Source organism: Tachyglossus aculeatus, chromosome X1 (assembly GCF_015852505.1).
Source record: "Tachyglossus aculeatus isolate mTacAcu1 chromosome X1, mTacAcu1.pri, whole genome shotgun sequence".
NCBI lineage: Eukaryota > Metazoa > Chordata > Mammalia > Monotremata > Tachyglossidae > Tachyglossus > Tachyglossus aculeatus.
The window spans coordinates 94,144,335-94,164,453 of NC_052101.1; the positions used below are offsets into that span (position 1 = coordinate 94,144,335).

Below are 20,119 nucleotides of genomic sequence, written 5' to 3' on the forward strand. Positions count from 1 at the left end.
TCGTTCTCGCCTGTCCCGCCGTCGACCCCCGGCCTACGTCCTCCCCATGGCCCGGAATGCCCTCCCTCCACACATCCGCCAAGCTAGCTCTCTTCCTCACTTCAAAGCCCTACTGAGAGCTCACCTCCTCCAGGAGGTCTTCCCAGACTGAGCCCCCTCCTTCCTCTCCTCCTCCCCATCCCCCCGCCCTACCTCCTTCCCCTCCCCACAGCACCTGTATATATGTTTATTACTCTATTTATTTTACTTGTACATATTTACTATTCTATTTATTTTACTTTGTTAATATGTTTTGTTTTGTTGTCTGTCTCCCCCTTCTAGACTGTGAGCCCGTTGTTGGGTAGGGACCGCCTCTGTATGTTGCCAACTTGTACTCCCCAAGCTCTTAGTACAGTGCTCTGCACACAGTAAGTGCTCAATAAATACGATTGAATGAATGAATGAAAAGTAGACAGGTGTCAGTACCATCACAATAAGTATAATTATAAACCTACACATCATTAATAAAATAGAGTAATAAATATGTACAAAATATGCACAAGTGCTGTGGGGAGGTGAGGAGGGTAGGGCAGAGGGAGGGAGTGGCGGTGATGGGGAGGGGAGGAGGAGGAGAGGATAAGGGTGGGGGCTCAGTCTGGGAAGGCCTCCAGGAGGAGGTGAGCTCTCAGTAGGGCTTTGAAGGGAGGAAGAGAGCTAGTTTGGTGGATGTGTGGAGGGAGGGCATTCCAGACCAGAGGTAGGATGTGGGCCAGGGGTCGACGGGGGGGGCGGGGGGAGGCGTTAACGAGGCACAGTGAGGTTAGTGGCAGAGGAGCGCAGTGTGCGGGCTGGGCTGTAGAAGGAGAGAAGGGAGGTGAGGTAGGAGGGGGCAAGGTGATGGAGAGCTTTGAAGCCCATAGTGAGGAGTTTTTGCTTCATGCGAAGGTTTGTAGGCAGTCAACCTTCCAAGATCATTTCCATCTTAAGGTCTAGGTCAGAAAATTGAAAAGAGACTGAGGCAGTACACTTTGGGAAAGTGTCCAGAGGTACATACTGGCTTGATTTGTAGGTGGTACTATGTGGCCACAAAGTGGATCCTGAGGACTGGGACTAAGCCTCTTTATCCAGCCATGGACTCCCTCCACCCCACTGCAGGTATCACCCCTTCACCTGTACAGGGGGTTAAAAACCCTCTTAAACTCCCACCTCCTCAAACCCAAACCCATTGGCTTTAAAGCACTTCATCACCTTGCCCCCTCCTACTTAACCTCACTACTCTCCTAATTACAACCCAGCCCGCACACTTCGTTGCTCTAATGCTGACCTTCTCACCATACCTTGATCTCGTCTATCTCGCCACCAACCTCTCGCCCACAGGCCTCTGGCCTGAAATGCCCTCCTTCCTCATATCAGACAGATAATTGCTCTCCCCCACTTCAAAACCTTATTAAAGGCACATTTCCTCCAAGAAGCCTTCCCTGACTAAGCCCCCCTCTCCTCTTCTCCCACTCCCTTCTGTGTCACCCTGATTTGCTCCCTTTGTTCATCTTCCCTCCCATCCCCACAGCACATATGTATATATATGTAATTTATTTATCTATACTAATGTCTGTCTCCCACTCTACACTGTGAGCTCAATGTGAGCAGGGAATGTGTCTGTTGTTATATTGTAGTCTCCCAAGTGCTTAGTACAGTGCTTTGCACACAGTAAGCACTCAATAAATATGATTGAATGAATGAATGAATGAAGCACTTCCCTATTAATTTCCACCACCACAGGTTGTATCATCCCCAAAACCACTCTTAGCTCGTAATATACACATGGCCTCCTTGGCATTTTTAAGCACTTAGTACAGTGCTCTGCACACTACTGCGCTCAATAAATACGATTGAATGAATTTACATATACAGGTATAGCCCAGGTTACAGTCACCCCACAATATTTGCAACCTGGGACTATGTCCTGCCCTATTTACTGACTTACCCCAGTATTCCTAAGCCCTAGCCCCTGATGTTACATCCAGTCCATCAATCGATGTTATTTGTGGAGCTCTTACTCTGTGCCAAGCACTGTACTAAGCACTTGAGAGAGTACAATATAGCAGTTTTGGTAGACCCGTTCCCTACTCACAAGGACCTCAAATCAGTTCCCTTCCCATCATTTCTATCCCTCACCCCTCACTCCCTTCCCGTTCTGTCATATGCCTAACTCTGTTCCTGCCACACAGGCCACAGGGTTTTGTCTTTCTTTAAATTAATAATGATAATTATGGTATTTGTTCAGCACTTACTTTGTGCCAGGCACTGTTCTAAGCACTGGGGTAGATACAAGATAATTGGGTCAGACTCACTGTCCCACATGGGGCTCACAGTCTTAATCCCCATTTTACAGATGAGGGAACTGAAGCCCAGAGAAGTTAAGTGACTTGCCCAGGGTCCCGCAGCAGACAGGTGGCGGAGCTGGGATTAGATCCCATTACCTTCTGATTCTTAGGTCCGTACTCTGTCCACTAGGCCATGCTGCTTAATCCTTGTGAGGCATGTGTGGTGTCACAGCCGGACACACGGCACCAGCCCCAAAAGACTAGTGTGTGACACCGTCCCTCTACCCCGTTCCCATCTGTTGTAGGAATTGGCACTGGGACAAGATAGGATTAAAACTGTGAGCCCCCATGTTGGACATGGACTGTGTCCAACCTGATTAGTTTAGTACAGTGTCTGGCCCATAGTAAACACTCAACAAATAGCATAAAAAAAATGGGGACAAAACTGTTGCTCCGGGGGTGGCTGTCAGTACGCATTATGGAAGAACTAAGCGTAATAATAGACATTGCTGACATTTCCTATGCTCCTTATCTGCACTGGCCTTTTTTATCTGCCCATTTTGACTTTGTGTTTTACCAGGGAAGATAGAAAGTAGAACACAGCTATTTGTTGTTTCATACTGATCTCTATAATTGTTAAAGGATCAGAAGGGCAGAAGTCCTAAGTTCAAGCATCTTTAATGTGCAGAGCAGACTGCTGGAATACCAGAGGTCAATGTCAGACACTGGTTATCCAAGTTGCAGGAAGCATTTGACTGAGATAAGGATTGAAGAGGTGAATCGCCTCTCAACTGAGTCTTGTTCGCTAGTTCCTCTTCCAATTCTCACCCCGTACTGTGGGTGCCCCCCTGTGTTGCTGACACCCTGTGTGTATTTCTTTGAATCCTCAATTATTTGTTCAGTCATTTCATCCTGGCATGTTCATTTTACTTGTCTCTCTTCCTGCTCCCAAACTTTGTAAGAAAAATTTAACTGTCTCCCCCAGTAGATAGTAAACTAATTGAGGGTAGGAAACATGGGTCTTGCTTCTGCTGTACTCTCTCGAGTGCTTAGTACAGTGCATCATCTTGAAACGATGCTCAGCACACATTGCTCTATTCCGAGGGCTCCCAATCTCCAACCGCATCAAGCTAAAACGTCTCACGATTGGCTTCAAGGCTGTCCCTCATCTTATAGATCGGCTCTCTTTGTATGCCTTTCCCCAGCTTACACGCTTCATTCCTCCCAAGCTCACCTTTTAACTGTTCCTCACTTGGTGATGATGATGGTGGTATTTGTTAAGCACTTCTATGTGCCAAGCACTGTTCTAAGCACTGGGGTAGATACAAGGTTATCAGGTTGTCCCACGTGGGGCTCACAGTCTCAATTCCCATTTTACAGATGAGGTAACCGAGGCCCAGAGAAGTGAAGTGACTTGCCCAAAGTCACACAGCTGACAAGTGGTGGAGCCAGGATTAGAACCCACGACCTCTGACTCCCAAGCCCGGGCTCTTTCCACTAAGCCACGCTGCTTCTCACTTGCAACTCTTCCACCTCCAAAATGCTGCTTCCGCCATCTGGATTTCTTCCCCTTTTCCGCCACCCCGCCCTGCCCCCACCATCAACCACCACCAAATCCACCATACCACAGTTCTCCCCATTTTCAAAGCCCTCCTAAAAGCCTACCTCCTCCAGGATCCTTTCCCCAAAGAATTCACAACACCTCAGGCATGTCAACTTTAATCATTCTTAGCCCTTATGTTTTTAATTACCCTCCTCAGCATTTATGTATCTGTGTGTATTTCTTTGAATCCTCAATTATTTGTTCAGTCATTTCATCCTGATGTTTGTTCTACTTCCTGTTATGTGCTTGTTCTTCCTCCTGTTCCCACTCTTTATAAGAAAAATTTGACCATCTCCCCCAGTAGATAGTAAACTAATTGAGGGTAGGAAACTTGGGTCTTGCTTCTGCTATACGCTCTCAAGCGCTTAGTACAGTGCCTCATATACTCAGTAGGCCCTCAATAAATATCACTAAATCACCTATCTCAAACTTAAGATGATGACCAAAGGCTTCTTCCCTAGATCACTGATAAAAGTTTCTGAGGCTGTGAGGGTTTGGAGCTACTATGTGTGTTTTTGGGTCTTTCCATTGTGCATTTACAATTACCAAGAAATTAGCTGGGGCCTCTTGCATTTTTAGATAGGCATCAAATGTGTATAAAATATCCAGAAATTTCTTTTCGTATTCAAAGGGGATTTTCTCACAGTGAGAATTTATTCAAATATGCAAGTGTGGTTTATAAAACTGGTATATGACCAACGTAACGATACCGCACTGCCATGTTCAACAGAATACAACATCGCTTAAGCTCAAAAGGGATTCCGGGACTTCCTGAGAAGCCAGGTTAGCCGAACATGGAGCCAGATGTGTGAGAGTGTCTTCCTGTGAGTGATTGCTTCACCCACCATCTTTAGCGGTCTGCCCCTGGAGAGTCTGAGTCACAGCCTTCTTGGTGGACCAGAAGGCTAGGGCTTGGCAGGCCGGGAAATTGCCAAACTCATTTTCATGGGATGTGGAATTCCCTGTTCAGTTGGCCTCATGTGCTCACCTAGTGTTCCGCAGGCTGAAGAGCATTGGTCTTTTGTGACTTAAATAGATGTCACCTTAGCACTAAGGGTGAAAGAAAGGACATTCGATCCAAATGACCCAGTCAGAGAGCTGTCAGCCTCCACCGGGACCATAGGGAGGCCCAAGTCTCATGATGGAAACCTGAGCCGTCGTCTCCAAACCTTCCCATTCTTTATAGTTTGGTTTGGGCTGCTATTGTTTTAAATGCGTTAAATGCCTCTAATTAAGAGGAGGAAAATGATGTAGCATTTAAAATTGGCCACGGTACCCCGGGGACCCATTACGGTACAAATTACCCTAAGCTGTTTGGGAAGGAATCGGTTCCCACTGTGTGTGAAGCAAGGGGTTACCACTGTAAATGGTATAGGACAAGAGGAGCCCTTCTTGCAAAGTCTGGCCCACGACATGAAAGTGACGCCAGCAATTGGAAGCAATTTGCAGAACTGTTTGATGATTATATTAATTATGGCACCAACAAACAGCGCTTGGGAAACAGTTTTGTTTTCTTACATTCTTTCTTGATTACCCACAGCCAAAGCCAAGATACAAAACGTGCCTTCAAGAATAGCCAGTGAGAGTGCAGGGAGAGCCATTGTGCCTTTGTGCTAAGTTGGCACTTGGCTCGAAAGGGCCACGGACCCTCTCGGCGGGAAAGTTTTCCCAAGTAACAGCCGCGGGCTGCACTTCACCCAGGGTCAGCCTCCTGGATTGAAAACAGCTTCTGTCTTCCACCCCCAGCTCTTGTTGCAATAGGCGAACTTTCCTCAGAACCGAGAGATGGCGGCATCTGCATGAGGGGGCCATTTGGAGCAGTCAACAGACGCTTCCTCTTCATTCTTACCCACAAGTCTGCTCACTTGGATTCAGCAGCTAACCTGCTCTTCCCGCTGGGTTTTACTCCAATAAGAGATCGTCCAAGAATCGTTCTTGAATTTGTGCAGAAGAGCAATGGGTAACGCTCTTACCCTTCTCTCCTCACAGCTGGACTTCTATCCCCAGCACAGAAGAATCGGCTTGCAGAAGTCTGAGACGATTCAGAACCCTTGGGTCATAGAATCATAGAGGAGGAATAGATTCTAGAGGCCATACAGTCCCCCTGTCTGCCTTCAGGCAGGATCGTGTAAGGTCATCCTTAAGGAGTAACAGTGGAGTGCAGGTAGTATGAGAAATAATCCTGCAAGTGGCTGCCCTTGCAGCGGCCACTGGCACTTTCTGTCCTGCTGCAGCTGGGTTTAGTAGAGTTGGGAACAGTATCCCCTAGCAGCCAGGACTCTTTTGAGTGTTCTGTCGAGTGGCAGTGAATATGCGGTCTTGGATGAAAGAGTAGAGTAAGAGTAGTTGTAGGTGAGTGCATTTCGGAAAGTGGATTTATGAAAAGCAAGTCAAAATCCTGGGAGAGGAAGCAGAGTGGGCCTAGTGGAAAGAGCTCAGGGCTGGGAGTCAGAGGACCTGAGTTCTCATCCCGGCACCGCCACTTGTCTGCTGTGTGACCTTGGGCAAGTCATTTCACTTCTCTGTGCCTCAGTTACCTCGTCTGCAAAATGAGGATTAAGACTGTGAGCCCTGTGTAGGATGGGGGATTGTGTCCAACCTCATTAGCTTGTATGTACCCCAGCACTTAGTACAGTGCCTGGTACATAGTAAGCACTTAAATACCATTTGAAAAAAAAAAAGTCCCTGTCTCTAGTTGGGATGAATAGAAGAGAATGACCATGGCTAGGGCTAGGAAGGGCCTAGACAGGGATGGGAGTATGTGAGGGAGATTGACAACTCGATGAGTACAGATTTCAATAGAAGAATGAGCCTAGTACAGTGCTCTGCACACAGTAAGCGCTCAATAAATATGATTGAATGAATGAATGAATGAAAGGCTAGTACGTTTGTCCACATCGTAATGTCGGCAATCGGCTCCTCAGAGTTGTCTTTGCTAGACTCTGATGATGATGTAGCCTTCCGTTGAAAATGACGGAAGAACCGCAGTTCTGTCCTGAAGACTTCAAGTCAGAGAACCTATGCGTCTGTGTTGATTTTAGCGACAGTAGTTTGCATGGCCCAAGCTCTTTCATTCCCTGCCATTCACATTCCCACTGGGCCACAAAGTGGATAGAGCACGAGTCTGGGAGTCAGAAGGATCTGGGTTCTAATCCCGGCTCCACCACATGTCTGCTGTGGGACCTTGGGCAAGGCCTCAGTTACCCCATCTGTAAAATGGGGATTAAGAGTGTGAGCCCCATGGGGGACAGGTACTGTGTCCAACCTGATTATCTTGTCTCTACCCCAGTGCTTTGAACAGTGCTTGGGACATAGTAGGTGCAACCATTTTTGGGTAGGACTCATTTACGACCAAAGATCAATCGATCCATCGGCGATATTTATTGTATGCTTACTGTGTGCAGAGAGTACTTAAGTGCTTGAGAGTACAATACAGCAGTTGATATTCATTCATTCGTTCAGTCATATTTATTGAGCGCTTACTGTATGCAGAGCACTGTACTAAGCTCTTGGAAAGTACAATTAGGCATGTCCCTGCCCACAAGGAGCTTGCAGTCTAGAGAAAGCCCATGAACCAGCAGCCACTGGACCCGCCAACCGTGCGGAACCCCTTAGGTGGTTCTTTGGCCGGAGGCCTTCACCACCGATGGCCTGGCCCCAGCAGGTGCTCCTCTACGCTGTAAACTCCTCATGCCAGGCCACCATGAGTCCTGTTTTGGAAGGAACAGCTCCACCGTTGGTTGTTCTGTCCTTCCACCCACTTTGAGCTGGGGAGGTTGGCCTCAACTCCGCCATTGCTGGGGCCACCCCTGCCATCAGTGGCTCATCTAGGAAGCCAACTGCCAACTCCATTTGCCTGTAATGGTGGAAACCAGGAGGGGGCCGAGGGAACGGTCAGTGGGGGATAGTGGAGGGTGGTGAAGAGGGGGTAGCGGAAAGCCCACCACCCTCCTTTTTTTCCCTCTCTTTTCCTCCTTTCCACTCTGATCTTGCCCCCTTTAGGCCCCTTCACAAGCCAATGGGGAGGAGACGGCTTCGGTCAGGCAGGGCGGGGAAAGCTATGTCCTTCAAAAGAGTGATGAAAATAGGGCAGGGTCTTTTTTTTTTAAGTTGCAGTGGCATCGAATGATGTCGCACCATTGTTGTTGGTGTCAAAATGAATGTTCAATTTTCTCGTCTGTGTCACTGTTTTCTAACTCTGACCTATTATCCAGTTCTGCCAGAAGGTAGGATATAATAATAATAATAATAATAATAATGTTGGTATTTGTTAAGTGCTTAGTATGTGCCAAGCACTGTTCTAAGCGCTGGGGGGGATACAAGTTAATCAAGATTGTCCCACATGGGGCTCACAGTCTTAATCCTCATTTAACAGATGAGAGAACTGAGGCACAGAGAAGTGAAGTGACTTGCCCAAAGTCACAAAGCTGACAAATGGCAGAGCCGGGATTAGAACCCACAACCTCTGACTCCCAAGCCCGGGCTCTTTCCACTGAGCCACGCTGCTTCTCTAATATGCAGGGAGATATGCAGGGATATGCAGGGAGAGCTAAAAGAGGGAAGCCCTTGTGTCCAGAAGGAGGACTGTGTTTTCCTTACTGGAACATCCTCCATCCTGCTGTTAGTTCTGCAGGTATCAGAAGATTCTCAAGGTGCATACTTGGGACTTAGCTGAGAAGCCTAGGGCAACTGTTGTAAGTAATCTGAGCTCTCTCCGATCTAAGCACTTCTCATTAAGGAGCAGGGTTGAGGTGAGAAGAAATCAGGATGGGGTGTGGGGGAAAAAATCTGTAACATTGGTGTTGTCCCTCCCTCCCTCCATTAGGCATCTAGTAAGTTTCAGAAAATTCCACATCTTTCACCCCACCCTTTCTTTTGCACTGAGTATTGCAACGTCCTCATTTTCCCAAACTGTGAAATAGACCCATCAGGCCTAATCCTTTCTGAACTCCACCGGCTAGCTCCCCAATCCTGCCTTCAAACTCACTCCAAAATAATAGCCACCAAAAGCTCAGAGAAAGAGGTGGGTTAAAGACTACCAAAAGAGTAACCTTTAGTGAATTAATTCATTCAATCGTATTTATTCATTCATTCAGTCAGTCATATTTGAGTGCTTACTGTGTGCAGAGCACTGTACTAAGCGCTTGGAAAGTACAATTTGTCATCAAATGGAGTCAATCCCTACCGAACAATGGGCTCACAGTCTAGATGGGGGGAGATCTTCATGTAAGCAGTTTCTCCAGGAGAGTTATGTTAACTTCTTGGTATTACCAGCGAGTGACAAATGGGAAAGGATTGGGGATGTTTCTAGTTGTCCCCTCTACAACATCAGACCATCCATTAATAACATTACAAATGCAAATATTATTATTATAATTAATGTGTACGTGTTTCCCTGCAAGGTGGGCAATTCCATCCGTTAGTGCTTTGACGCTGAAGTCTATCTTTGCACCTGGACCTCCTCATTTTAATCCATTAGCAGGTTGGCAAAATAAACTTATTGTCCAATGGAGGGAAAAGAAATCTATTAATATTTGCTATAAGGCCGAGTAGTACAGGCAGCACTTAATTAATGGAAGAGATTTCTCACTGTGTACTCAAGCCAACACAGTCATTGTTCAGGAGAGATTAGACCCTTAATGTAAGTAAGTTAAACTAGACTTCCATCTAAAAATATCCGTCATTTCAGCTATTAAAGGGCTGATGTCTTCTTCGGTGACAGATATATTTCCCTTCATTTCCTTGGTTTTGTAAAATGTAAAGTATGCATTGTGTGTAATGCGAGAAATCCACGGAGGTAGATGAAACGTAGATTGTGTCTCTGCCTGTCTCTCTCTGCCTGCTCCTTTGTGCCCCTCGGTATCACAGAGTCTCTTCAGCCCATATAGACCTCCTGGCACCAGGGAGAAAAAAACAGCAAATGCCATTTGTCAGGGTATGATGCCAGCTACCTAATCTGTTTGCAGAATGAGGGCTGTGGGATCTGATTAAGTAATTTAGATACCTGTGAATTTAATAATACCTGAATTGGTCTGGCGGGCGGCCTAGGGTTTCACTTGTAGGATAGACACATTCTTCCATCTCTCCTGCTAACTTACCCTTGCATAATACCCTGTCTGAACTCGAATGGGTGTGGAGCCTGCAGTTTAGGCACAGTTGTGCCTCAGTGTGGGGGCCGGCTGTCATGGCAGGAAGTTGTCCTTTGTCAAATCCTTCTTGCCTCATGCACTTTCTCCCTAAAGTGCAGCTTTTACCATTTCGTCTCCCTCACTCGATAATTCCGGGACTCAGTGGTCTCAAGAACCAGAATTTGGGGGCGCATGGAGAACGTTTTAAAACATCTCTACCCGACTGGAGAAATCGAAATCTCTTTAGGACCTCTGTTTTGTGGTAAAAAAGACAGATCAGGGAGAGTGAAATGGGCTAAAGCCCAAAAACCAGGAAGTGAAACTGCTTTGGGAACTGGCCGGTTTTACTGCAGTGTCCCCATCAAGTCAAACCTGCCAGCTGCCCTGTCAGGGGATGGGGCACTCAGAGTTCTTTTCCACAGCACTTGCTTCCTCTTACCACTGGATCAGGATGACAGCGTGATCATTGGCCAGACAGCATCTGATGAGGCCTTTCGGCAAAGGTGAGAGGGAGAGAAACACATACTGCTTTGCTGGTTCCTTGTCCCAAGTATTTTTTTCATTCAGCTGGTAGGCACAATCAATCTACATCAGTCATATTTATTGAGCACTTACTGTGTGCAGAGTACTGTACTAAGCACTTGGGAGAGTACAGTATAAGAGTGTTGGCAGCCACGTTCCTTGCCCACAATGAGCTTACAGTCTAGAGGACACACTACAGACTCATTTCTGGAGTCGCTCTAGATTGTAAGTTTGTTGTGGGCAGATAATGTGTCTACCAGCTCTGTTATACTTTCCCAAGCGCACAGCAAGCGTTCCAAAAATTTGATTTATTGATTGGAGATTGGCCACTTACTCACTTCTACAGTGGCCACACTAGCAAAATGTTGAAAGTTCCTAGTAAATTCTTGGTAAAATTCATGCATTTTCATCGAATAGAACAAAAGGCAGTGCAATTAGCGACTAGAACTATCTTTGGTTATTTCTTAATTTTGGTGTTAATTGGCAGGGCTTCCATGGAGGCAGATTAGGGGAAAGAGAAGGCAAACAGAAAGGGAGAGGCAGAGAAATAAAGCAGACAGGGAGAGACCTAGAGATACGGGAAAACACATACACATAAGTGATCTTTCTTCCTGCAAAGTAGCTGGCAGCAGCCAGGAAGCACAAGAAGAGACAAAGTGGAGGTTCCACACCCCTCCCCGCCCTGCCATTCCTGCTCTGGGCTGGTGGGCTTGTGCTGGCATTTACTATCAACAGTGTGGGGTGGCACTCCAGAAACCCCAGTAGAGGAAGTAGCCTCTTCACTTTGGATCAGTGAGCCAAACAGCCAGCAGGGGTGGGGGAAGGGTAGCCTCTCTCTCCTACTTTTCTGCTGCAGACAGTCTAGCACTGGTCAGGTGTTTGACATGCATGCTATGGATGCTGTTTGAAGAGTAAGAAACTCCTTCTTCTAGACTGTCTTTGTGGGCAGGAACGTGTCTACCAACTCTGATGTAGTGTACTCTCTGTAGCATTTAGTACAGTGCTGTGCACACAGTAAGTTCTCAATAATAATAATTGTGGCATTTGATAAGGGCGTACTATGTGCCAGGCTCCAGGGTGGATACAAGCAAATGGGGTTGGACATATTCCCCGTCCCACATGGGGCTCACAATCTTAATCTGCATTTTACAGCTAAAGGAACTGAGGCACAGAGAAGTGAAGTGACTTGCCCAAGGTCACATAGCAGACAAGTGGCAGAGCGGCATTTGAACCCAGGTCCTCCTGACTTCCAGGCTCGTGCTCTATCCACTAAGCCACGCAGCTTCAATAAATACCATTGATTGATTTCTTTACTTCAGACCAGCAATTTATAAGTGAAGCCCTTGCCCTATGCAATAACATTGAAACTCTTAAGTCAGAATCCTAAACAGGAAAATTTCTAGCGGCTTGAATGATAAGAAGATCTCACTACATCTGGCAGTGAGGAGAAGGGCATTTATTTAATTTTTTCTCTCTCCCCTTGAGTAAGGCTGTCCTTCAGTTGGAGTATCTCTGGAGCCTTTCCTGATTAATTGCCAACATCCCAGTTCATGCTAACCCAAAAGCCACCCTTAACATTATGTATCCATCTGCAGCACTTTGGTGTTTCTGTGTATTGTGTTTCTGTTGTTGAATTCTCAGTTATTTGTTCAGGAATTTCTTCCAGACATATTCAGTAAGCGCTCAATAAACGTGATAGACTCAAGCTATTTTCTGTTGTACCTTGTTCTTCCTCCTGTAACTTGGAAATATTCTGTGTCTGTATTATTGCCATTAGATTGTAGGCTCTTTGAGGGCAGAGAACATGTGTTTTCCTTTTGGTATACTCTCCCAATCAGTCGATTTAGTCAATCAAGCACTGCACTGAGTCAGAAGGTTATGGGTTCTAATCCCAGCTTCACCACTTGTCTGCTGTGTGACTTTGAGCAAGTCACTTCACTTTTCTGTGCCTCAGTTACCTCATCTGTAAAATGGGGATTGAGACCGTGAGCCCCATGTGGGACAGGGACTGTGTCAAAGTCGATTTGCTTGTATGCACTCCAGCACGTAGTACAGTGCCAGGCACATAGTAAGTGCTTAACAAATATCATTATTATTGTTACTGAAGGCTTGGGAGTGTGCTATTGTTGGTAGATGTGATCTCTGCCCTCAAGGAGTTTACAGTCTTCCAATTTCCCAACCACTTTGTACAGTGCTTTGTGCTCAGTAAATACCATTGATTGATTGGAAGGATGTTTGTGTGGTATAAAAGGATGACTGCTACTAGAATGTCAATCCAGCATGGAGTCCTCAGACTGCCTAAAAAAGAATAGTCATGGTAGAGGAGGCGGGTCAGCCTTAGGTTGGAAATGGATTCCTGTCCGACCTTTTTGTGACACCCCCACAGATGACAATTAGTGCAGAGTTAGCAAGGAGAAGGTGACTAGGAGACCTCCTGTCTCCAATAACTCATAAGCATCTGGGTCTTTTTGTCAAGCCATGTTATGAGAATACTGATCTGAATTTCAGTAGAGGGGGAGAGTAACTGATTAAGTGTTTGAGATAAGGTTATGTGACACCACAGGTTAAAAATACCTGAACTGAAATTGGCCCCATGCCCGAGCACTACATTTCAACACATTCAACTAGGTGGCACCGATTGTGCTTCCAAAGGAGTCCTCCGTCGTCTGCTTTGGGGAAGGAAAGGGCCCATCTCAAAGCAAGATCTGAGGAGACATTTCCCCCTACTCCCACTGAACCCCCTCCCTTGTTCGTCTCCCCCCCTTCTGCATCTTTGATTTGGGCTTGGCTGTTTTGCATGCTTCCCCTCTCAGGGTCGCACCTGGAGAGTTTCCAGTGCTCTTCCGGCTTTGGGAGGGAGAGTCAAGCAGAGGCCTCCCCATTCCACTCCTAGCTTGGCCAGTGGCTAGCGAGTGAAAGGCAATCTGCTACAAGTCAAAACTCACCTGTGCTGGACAGCAGCAGTGTGGGAGAAAGTTGAGAGTGGAGACTCAAGTTGACTGCTTGGAAGGAGGCAGTGGTAAACCACTTCCGTATTTTTACCAAGAGAACTCTATGGATACACTACCAGAAGGTTTGCAGATGGAGGTGGGGCGCTCTGGGAGAGATGTGTCCATGGCATCGCTATGGATCGGAGACGACTCAACAGCATAAGACAAGTGTGGCGTGCTTGATCTCAGCTGGATAGCTCTCCATTGTGACACAGTCATAGGAATCAAGTGCAATTTACATTTAAATTTACTTAGACTGTGAACCCCATGTGGGGCAGGGACTGTGTCCAACCTGATTAACTTGTATCTACCCCAGCACTTAGAACAGTGCTTGACCTGAAGTAAGCACTTAGAAAATACCATAATTATTAAATCAGTCCAAAAAGGGAGCATCTCCATGAGCAGAAAAGCTTTTTAAATGCAGTTTTTTCCATGTCTTCTGACCTCCTTTTCCTCCTTCTCCACCTTCTCTTCTGAAGAAGGTTGATCCCCAGGATGGGGTGGGCAGTGGGAAAGAGGCAATGAGTTATTTGTCAATAATTTTTGTTTGCCTCTCTCATTAAACACAAGCTCCTTGAGGATTGGGACCATTTGTCTTTCTACTGATTTACTCTCTCGAGGCTGTAGAATAGTGCTTAGCCTTCAAGTGCTCAATAAATTCCATTACTTGATCAATTGAGCTAGGGCCAGAAGCCAAATAAGTTTGGGTCTTTGGGGCCAGAACCTGTTTGAGCCTCAGAGTGGATTAGGGTGATCCAAAGGGGAAACAGAGCTAACAGGATGAAATTAAGGACACAGTAAACTCAAAGCCGTGGCAGGTTTGCCTTTTGTTACAGTAATAATAATAACTGTGGTATTTGTTAAATGCTTCCTATGTGCCAGGCACTTTACTAGGGGCGGGGTAGATGTAAGGTAATTGGGATGGTCACAGTCCCTGTCCCACATCAGGCTCACAGTCTTAACCCCCATTTTACAGATGAGGGAACTGAGGCCCAGAGAAGTGAAATAACTTGCCCAAGGTCACACAGCAGACAAGTGGTGGAGCCGGGATTTGAACCCAGGTTCTTCTGACTCCCAGGCCTGTGCTCTATCTACACTGCTGGAGTTGTGACTGAATTTCAAAATCCATTGCTGAACTTCCTTGAGTCATATTTGAGTCATTTGAGACAGTAAAAGCTAGACAGAATCCAGCAAAGACAAGTGCAGGATATAGTCCAAGATTAATAGTCGTAGTAGTTGGTTTTAGCATTTATTGAGTGTCCTCTCGGTGCAGTGCACTGTACCTAGGTGCTTGGGAAGTACAGAATATAAGTGATATGTGCCCTGCCCATAAGGAACTCACATTCTAATGGGGAAGACAAACATGAAGAAATTTACATCATAATAAAACTGTAATATGTAGATATGTAGCTATTACAGTTTTATTATGATGTAAATTTCTTCATGTTTAGCATTAGTGCTAAAGAGGCAAGGTAAGGTAATCTGGTCAGATTTTTCTCATCTCTGTTGTCTGTTAGTCCCTTAAAACCAAATTTTGGAAAAATAGCATGGGTTTGTGGAAGAAGCCCTGGTCTGAGAGCCAGAAAACCTGGGTTCCAGTGCCAGCTCTACCAGTGGCCTGTTGTGTGATTTGGGACAAGTCACTTAATCTTTCCGGGCCTCAGTTTCCTCATTTTTAAAATGGAAACAATTGTACCTGCCTCTCGCTATCTCACACAGATTATTTTTATGGGATATGTTAAGGACTTACTTTGTGCCAAGCATTGTATTAAGCACTGGAGTAGATACAAGATCATCAGGTTGGAAACCCTGTTCCATATGGGGGTCCCAGTCTAAGTAAGAGGGACTAGGATTTAATCCCCATTTTACAGATGAGGAAACTGAGACACAGGGAAGTTAAGTGAGTTGCCCAAGGTCACACAACAGACAAGTGGCAGAGCCGGGATGAGAACCCAGGTCCTCTGGCTCCCAGGCCCGTGCTTTTTCCACTAGGCCACGCTGCTTCCCCATGGCCTATGTTTTGAAGATCAAATGATACCGTTGATGTGAGAGCATTGTGCAGTTCAAAGTGTTTAATTTTTTAAACATGATTTGATGCCTTTGACCCTCACGGCAGCTGCTTTGAGTTTTCTCACGGGGGTTGGCTTGACTACGTGTTATTCGGTTTTGCGGACATTACCGGGGTCTCCAGACCTACTGTTCAAATCCACAAGCAGGGAAGAAGCTCAGAAGAAACCTACCATGACCCCTGTAAAATGCAGGGCACATTTACTGGCTCTCCTGTTATCTAAACCCTTCAACCAGTCAGTTTCTGCTTGCCGGATATAGTTGGAGGAAGATGCTATCATTTCAAGATTCAAAATGACTACCATCTGAGTAATGACTCCTGTGTGTACATATGTGTTCGGGCCGGCCAGCCCCCCATTGGCCCTCTCCATTAACTCATCTGTAGGTAAACTTCACCATCAGTGGCGTCATCTTCAAATACAAAGGACAGCTCTAGCTAAAATTATCAGCTCACTGACGGATGGAACCATCTGGGCCAATCGAGGATCGCCAAATGGATCCTGAAATCCTGGGAATTTCATTTGGTTTCATTTTGTCACCTTGTCATTGCTCGAGTGGCCACAAGCGAATTAGATTTTGTTGCTAGGAACGTAGAGGGAAATGTCATGGATAAGAGATGGCATGTCCCTAATTTGTGGATGGACTTCAGGGAGGGCAGTCTTCTTTTTCTTCCAAAGAACCCGTTGCCACTGTAGGAGACAGAATCTTGGGTCAGATAGGCTATTGGCCCAACCCACCAATGGCTTTGCCCATGGGCTGGTGTTCTTATGATATAGCGTAAACTGGGACTTACCTCTATTTCCTTGATTTGACCTCTGTTATGTTTTGTGTTGCAGGTGGGATCAGTCCTAGCACAAAGCAGCTTTTTACCACCACCTCCAAGAGAAAAGGCAAGGCGGGAAAAGAAGACCTGACCAAAGAGGAAGACCGCAGCAAGACTGAGCCATCCCAACACGTCACCATCCGCCTTTCCTTCAAGAGATATGTGTTTGACACACAGAAGAGAATGATTCAGTCACACTGAGGCTCAGGCCTGCATCCCGGTGCTCAATTGCCCCGGAAGGCTCCAAACCAAAGCATTTGTAGTTGAAGGGAGTAGGTTTCTTTCTTGGAAGCCCTGAGCTTGGGAACAAAAACAAACAAAAATATTTTTAAAAGGCTATCTCCCAGCTTGCACAGCTAGTTTTTTTCAAGGGATGGCTCATAACCACATTTGTAGGTATAAAAGGTCCCTTGAAAAATTTAAACAGTAAGAGGTTGTTTCCAGGTTTTGCATTTTGAAAGTAGGAGCTCACTACCATGATCATTCACTAATTGTGGTGGTGCTGGGCTTGAGGTTTACAGTAGCCAGTAGGTATAGAAATAGGGTTTGGGGTGGTTTGTCTGGGTTTTTTTTTCAGTTATTTTTTCAGTATAGACCTTTCCCTTCAATGTCCGGAAACTGAACCCCACAAAATAGCGCAAGACAATCCAGAAGTGGATTGTCAAAGAACAGCAACAAAAAGTGACCCAGAGGAAAGGGTGAGCACTAAATTAGATTGAATGTCAAATTGTTTCATCTTTAATGATTTATCAGTATTACCAGAGGTACAAGGAGGTTTTCAACATTTTTTTCAGGCCCGCATTCCTCGAATCGGGTTAAGTAGTTGAAATTGTTCCCAAGGCACACTGATTTCAGGGACTAGTAAAAAGGTCACTTTTTCAGAGTTAATGGACATCTTGGGAAGTAGAGAGTTTGAACAGTAATCTCTGAGTCATTGCTACAGAAACCTGCCTGACCTGTAACAAATAAAAAAAAGGCTTTGTTTATTAATAAACCAACGGCTTGCCCTTCAGAATGGTTTCTGATTGGTTATATGGTGAAATTATGTCCCAGTTTGACATAAAGAGATCTGCTTTTCCCTTGAATCACAGATTTTTCTCCAAACAATAGTTTTCCAACTGTGGCAGGGCCAGAAGTGGTGGTGCATGTGGTGGTGAAGACTGAATGAGTGGTGTGTATGCCTGTGTCTGTTTGTATTTGTGTCTTTGTGCCCCCATTCTTCTTCAATTGTGCCCCCCCACCCAATTCTTGGAGAAGCAGCATGGTTTACTGGATAGAGCCCGGGCCTGGGAGTCAGAAGGACCTGGGTTCTAATCCCAGCTCCACCACTTGTCTGCTGTGTGACCTTGGGCAGGTCACTTCACTTCTCTGGGCCTCAGTTCCCTTATCTGTAAAATGGGGATTAAGACTGTGAGCCCCATGTGGGACAGGGACTGTGTCCAACCTGATTACCTTGTATCCACCCCAGTGCTTAGAACAGTACTTGACACATAGTAAGCACTTAACAGGTACCGTTATTATTATTATTATTTGGGGAATAGTCAACAAGCTGGACCTTTTAATGCCTTCACTTTGGCAAGAGAGTGTACCCTTCCCTATTTGCCATAATAATAATAATAATGATGGCATTTATTAAGCGCTTGCTATGTGCAAAGCACTGTTCTAAGTGCTGGGGAGGTTACAAGGTGATCAGGTTGTCCCACGAGGGGCTCACAGTCTTCATCCCCATTTTACAGATGAGGTAACTGAGGCCCAGAGAAGTGAAGTGACATACCCAAAGTCACACAGCTGACAATTGGCGTAGCCGGGATTTGAACCCATGACCTCTTATTCCAAAGCCTGTGCTCTTTCCACTGAGTCATGCTGCTTCTCCAAGAAATCACTCCCATTCATGGTGGTGTAATAATCATTCTAGGCCATAAAATTTGCTCATTCATTTGTGTTGGACACCTGGGTTCCTCTGCCAGGCAAGTAGCTAGGACTTGTTTATTGTTGAGGTCCAACAGTGTGGATGGGCTGGAAGGCCCCAGACAAAGTCCTCCCAGCCTTCAGGGGAAGTGTGAGTGGAGGGGGAGCAGGGGGAAGATGGTTTGAACTGCCAAGGTGCATCTGCTTCTGCCCATGGCGGCTCCTGCCTGGCTGCCGCAGGTGTGGTTAGCAGCCCCAGGAGCTGTGGCATTTGGGGGGACCCTGGCATCTTTAGGGGGTCAGTGGCAGTGGAGGCAGGAGCCATTACAGGTGGAAGCAACTGTACTTCTGTGAGTCCCAGCCCACGGACCAGAGTAAATCAATTGTTCAGCCAGACCCAGCTCTCAGGCCTACTTTGTCCACCACTCCAGAGAGGCACAGTTAGTCCATTGACTTTATATTTTTTTTCTTTGAATGGTATTTGATAAACGTTTACTATGTTCCAGTTACTGCACTAAGCGCTGGGTAGATACAAGCTAATCAATTTGGACACAGTCCCTGTCCCAGGTGGGTCATGCTGTCTTAATGTCCATTTTACAGATGAGGAAACTGAGGCTCAGAGAAGTTAAGTGACTCGCCCAAGATCACAAAGCAGACCCATGGCGGAGCCAGAATTAGGACGCCGGTCTTCTGACTCCGGGGCCCGTATTCATCCAATAGGCCACATCACTTTCCTGACTTGTCCAGTTCTTTCATCCAAACAGGAGATAAAGGGCTTTGGGGTCCACGACTAAGTAGCAGTTTGATGACCATTCCTTACATTTAGCCCCCACATCTTGAGCCCTTTGAGTGACCCTTATTTCTCTACCTCATCTTGAGAATAGGTGAGTGGAGCCAGCTCTCAGGCTTCGTTGTTGCTGAGCATCCTTAAGGAATGGGGTTGGTGGGGAGGTGATTTGGGGAGTGGATTTACTCATGCTTTCACTGACCAAGACTCATCTGCTCTGCGGTTCTCAAGGCCAAATCCCCAGTGAAGAGCTTGGGCTGGCTCAACCCACCCTGTGGATCGTTTCACAAGGTACGTCCCTGTCAGTGGTGGTTATTTCTTCCTCTTCCCTAAATTTGTTCTGTTTCCAAGAAGACTGAAACATGCCCAAGAACTTTGACTGTAACATGCTCCGACTGCAGATTTTTTTTTGCTGCTGTCCTGGGGCTGTTTGATACATGTTCAGAAAAGGGTGAAATGGTGGAACAAAATGATTATGGGAAAATCAAAGCTTTTAAAGACATTTGTAGGATGAACAGATGTTCAAACGTTCTTTTATTCGGTCTCCAGACAGACACAGAGGCTTTGCTTTCATCCTGGTAATCGGTGCATTATGCTTTAATTTGTGAAAATGGCATTAAAAATTATTAACAGGGTCATGTTGTGATCAACTGACTCCATGTCATTAAGCTGCACTGCTAAAGAAGGGCAGCAAGGAAAAGGGGTTTCATATTGGAGAACCCTGTGTCTCTGAACATGCCTTGGGAGATACAACCCTCAAGATAAAAACAAATCTCAATCAGAATAATAATGGTGGTGCTTATTAAGTGCTTGCTCTATGCTAAGTACTGTATTAAGCGCTGAGGTAGATAAGCAATTAATTAGTTGGGACAGATTCCCTGTCCCACATGGGGCTCACAGACTGAGAGGGAGAATAGGTCTTTCATTCTCATTTTACAGATGAGGAACCTGAGGCACCAAGTGGCTTGCCTGAGATCACATAGCAGGC

General features: G+C 46.0%; 1 protein-coding gene across 1 annotated transcript in view; it reads left to right on the top strand.

The window, feature by feature from the left end:
* Positions 1–17,448, top strand: part of EEFSEC (eukaryotic elongation factor, selenocysteine-tRNA specific) — a 319,718-nt gene extending 302,270 nt beyond the window's left edge. The window contains exon 7 of the mRNA XM_038740228.1: positions 16,450–17,448. Coding sequence (XP_038596156.1) covers positions 16,450–16,637 — 188 coding nt within the window. The 3' untranslated portion in view covers positions 16,638–17,448. The remainder of the gene's footprint in view (positions 1–16,449) is intronic.
* Positions 17,449–20,119: the final 2,671 nt, after the last annotated feature.